The 4,007-nt window shown below is 37.2% G+C and overlaps 1 protein-coding gene across 1 annotated transcript; it reads left to right on the forward strand.

Moving 5' to 3' along the window:
• The first annotated feature begins 249 nt into the window (after window positions 1-249).
• LOC147293418 (pectinesterase/pectinesterase inhibitor PPE8B-like) lies at window positions 250-3,132 on the forward strand. Its single transcript, XM_086233388.1, has 3 exons — window positions 250-565; window positions 1,636-2,184; window positions 2,438-3,132. The coding sequence occupies exons 1-3, from the start codon at window positions 250-252 to the stop codon at window positions 3,130-3,132; spliced, it is 1,560 nt and encodes a 519-aa protein (XP_086089514.1).
• The last annotated feature ends 875 nt before the right edge of the window (window positions 3,133-4,007 follow it).

Below are 4,007 nucleotides of genomic sequence, written 5' to 3' on the forward strand. Positions count from 1 at the left end.
ATTTGAAAAGTACTAGTGACCAATAGTGAATCAGTGATGGTCATATGGTGAGCATGCACAAAAGAAAAAAAGATTCCTTCTTTGGATTTACATGTGGATTTTGATTATTTTTGAGTGAGTGAGAGAATGAACTTTGAACTGCATACACACTATATATTCAGGTCACCGCCAACACATGGATTTGTATTACATATAATAGACCCTCCAGGGGACCCCCAACCTGCAATTTTCAGTAACATTTTTGTGTCAATGGCTTCAGGGAAGCTCTTGTTGGTGCAAATAATATCATTATGTGCCTGCAGCAGTACCCCATTTGTTAGCTGCGGCAATAATGCCATAAATGACATACAGTTCTTAGAGTTTTTGGAGGTTCCTCCATCAGAATTTGCTGGCTCTCTCAGGGACACCATCGGTGCTGCACAGCAGTTGGCCTCCAATCTCTCACGAGTTGCAAATGATTTCGGCGATTTTCACCTTTCCAATGCCGTTTCCGATTGCCTTGATTTGCTCCACTTCTCCGTTGACGAGTTGGATTGGTCTCTTGCTGCTGTACAGAATCAGAAGGGTACGTACGTACGTAATTCTTTATTATAATTTCGAATTTCTCTTATAAGCATGTGATATATATATATATATATATATATATATAAGCATGAATTTTTTGTGATGAAAGATAAAATAAACAATATATAAAGCTAAAGGAATTGAGAGATGAATCGTGAGATTGGGATTGGCGCATGGAAAGATTGGGGAGAAAAAATTGAAAGAGAAATTAATGGGAAAATGAATCAAGGTCATTGGATTATTGAAAGGATTGGGAAGAAGAAATTGTAAGAGAAATGAATGGGAAAAATGAATCAAAATCATTGGATTTCGGATGGGTAATATTGTATTTTACAAAAAAAGATGTGGCAACTAAATAAGTTGATGTAGCAAATAATTAATGATGTATATAAAATAAATTTGCCATATCATATTAGGGCACATAAATCTTGTGCCCTACTAAGACACAAAATCTTTTCTCATATAATATTTAATTGAGTCATTCCATTACTAAACATATGATAAATTAATACTTTTTTATTTTTCATCTTTCGGTTTATATATATAACATTTTCTTTAGGTACAATTCCACTTATTTTGGGTACAATGAAACTTTTTGGTTCATAGGTGGTGGATTAAAATCTAAGCTGTCATTAGATATATAAATAATTTTGCTCTACAAATTCCAACAAGCTCTGCCTGCAAACCACACATTTATCTTTGGGTGACAATTAATCTTGGTTGCATAAATCATACGCAAAATATTGGAGGAGGTTGATAGCTTAGAGTTGTGTATGTAATTCCATATATATCAGCTAATTAATTAAGGGTTTTTTTTGTTTTGTTTATAACTATTTGACAGCACAAGTTGCTAAATTGAGAGAAACATGGACATATTTGATGAGTTTGCGTGTGTGCGAAAATTAAAGTGCTTGGTCGGACTCGGACTCATCCATTGCACGACACAAAACTACATGATGGATGTCACATATGCATCTTAATTTTTCTTGCATAAATCTTTGCAGCTTGCAGTACGTCCACCAACATTTTATATTAATTAACCAAGACACATTAATTTTGATTTAGTTGCAGGTAAATATAACAGCAGTACCGGGAATCTAAGTTCTGATCTGAGGACATGGTTGAGCGCTGTACTAGTTAACCAGGACACATGCAGTGAAGAGCTTGATGGCAGCACCAAAAACACTGTCATAAAAAAGTTGGTGTCCATTGGCCTTAACCAAATAACCTCTTTGGTCCAGGACCTACTAGCCAAAGTTCACCCTGATCCAGTTTCCAATCATTACGATGAGGACCCTAATGGCCAAATCCCTTCATGGGTTCGAAACGAGGACCGAAACCTGCTGCTACAAGCAGATGATCAGGTGGCTGTGGATGCCATAGTAGCCCAAGATGGGACTGGGAATTTCACAAGTGTGCAGGAGGCAGTGTTAGCAGCACCTGATCGCAGCCCGCGACGCCATGTCATATACATCAAGAGAGGGGTGTACAAAGAATATGTGGAGGTCAAGAGTAAAAAATGGTACCTTATGATGATTGGAGATGGAATGGATGCTACTATAATCTCTGGTAATCACAGTCGTGGGGAAAATTGGAGCACATTTCACTCTGCAACATTTGGTAACCATCTGTTTATTTCATCTTAATTATTGAAATTAGTTAATTGGACTACTCCTTAATTTCCATATTGAACAAGTAGGGGATATTGATATTTAATTTCTTTAAAATGTGATACATATTCTTTTATATTTTATGATGGATACCACGTTCGTTAACTTAACTAACACATATATAGTCTACATTCTACGATATTAAAATGTGATATAAATACTTTTATCATTTATATTGATCTGAATTATTTTTTTGAATTTAGCGGTTAGTGGCCCAAGATTCATAGCGCGAAACATAACGTTCGAGAACACTGCAGGGCCACTGATGCACCAAGCAGTGGCCCTCCGGTCCGACTCGGACTTATCGGTGTTCTATCGGTGCGGCTTTAGGGGCTACCAAGACACACTCTACACTCACTCCATGCGCCAATTCTTTCGCGAATGCGAAATCAGCGGCACTGTGGACTTCATCTTTGGTGACGCCACTGTTGTGTTCCAAAACTGCCAAATTCGAGCCCGGCAAGGCCAGCCCAAACAAAAGAACACCATCACGGCCCATGGACGTAAGTACCCAACTGAGCCCACTGGCTTCTCCATCCAATTCTGCAACATCACTGTGGATTCGGGCCCGTTGGCTGCCCCTATTAACTCCACATACCTTGGCAGGCCATGGAAGCCCTATTCAAGAACAGTCATCATGCAATCTTTCTTGAGCAATGCTATAAGGCCCGAAGGGTGGCTCGAGTGGAATGGTAGTTATGCTTTGGACTCATTGATGTATGGGGAATACATGAATTATGGGCCTGGAGCGGGCCTTGAGAGCCGGGTTAATTGGCCGGGATACCGAGTTTTTAATGAGTCTAGTCAGGCCCAAAACTATACAGTGGCCGAATTTATCGTGGGAAACCAATGGTTGCCCTCTACTGGTATCCAATATACTCCAGGGTTTGGGGTTTAAGGCTTTATTGAAGGAGTAGGTACGTATGTGATAACTGATAATGTCTTTTTTTTTTTTAATCTTTAACCTTTGGCTATGGAAGTGCATGTATTAGAAGCTTTCCTTCCTTTGTCAGTATTCCTCTCTTGGGGCATTGTATTTTCGTTTTTGGGTTGTGGATTGCCCTTCTTGGTTGTTTGATGTACTATTTTCAGATCTTTCTTATCCTTACATAAATAAAGTCTCAAGATCAAAGATGATATTGCCAAATCTTGTGAGATAAAGCTCATCAATTTTCGGATAAAGATTTTAGAATCCCATAGCCACATGCTATCTAGAGCTTGCTAAAGGGCCCAAAATAAAAGAAGAAAAGGCTTGTCCAGGAATCCACTTTTTCTTATAAACAGATATGGGGGCTAATGATAACTGGTTTGGAGGACAGGACATGACTAAGCAATTAAGGTTTCATTTGATTTTTCAAGATTGGATTAGTTATTATAAGGGCTAATTACAAATAAGTCAATAAAACATATTACAATTACATTTTAATCAATGCACTTTTTTATAATTTAATTATAATGGCTAGATTCATGTGTATTCAAAGAAGAAGATGAATGATATTTTTTAACTTAAAGGAAGAAGATGAGAAGACAATGGATTAGCCATAAGGGAGAACTCATCCCCACTGATCCCACCATTTTTGGGGAGATTGGAATATATAAGTTTCTCTTTATGATTAATCTATATTATTCTCATATTCTTCCTTCAAGTTAGAAGTGTATTTTTTTTGTTATCAAAATAAGTTTCTTCTCTAAACACACATAAATTTAGTAATTTATCTTTTTTAATCCAATTCTAAACATCAAACAATACATAAATGAGCAATTATCTCTTTT

The sequence above is a fragment of the Dryas octopetala genome, chromosome 2, assembly GCF_963921425.1.
Source record: "Dryas octopetala chromosome 2, drDryOcto1.1, whole genome shotgun sequence".
Taxonomy (NCBI): Eukaryota; Viridiplantae; Streptophyta; class Magnoliopsida; order Rosales; family Rosaceae; genus Dryas; species Dryas octopetala.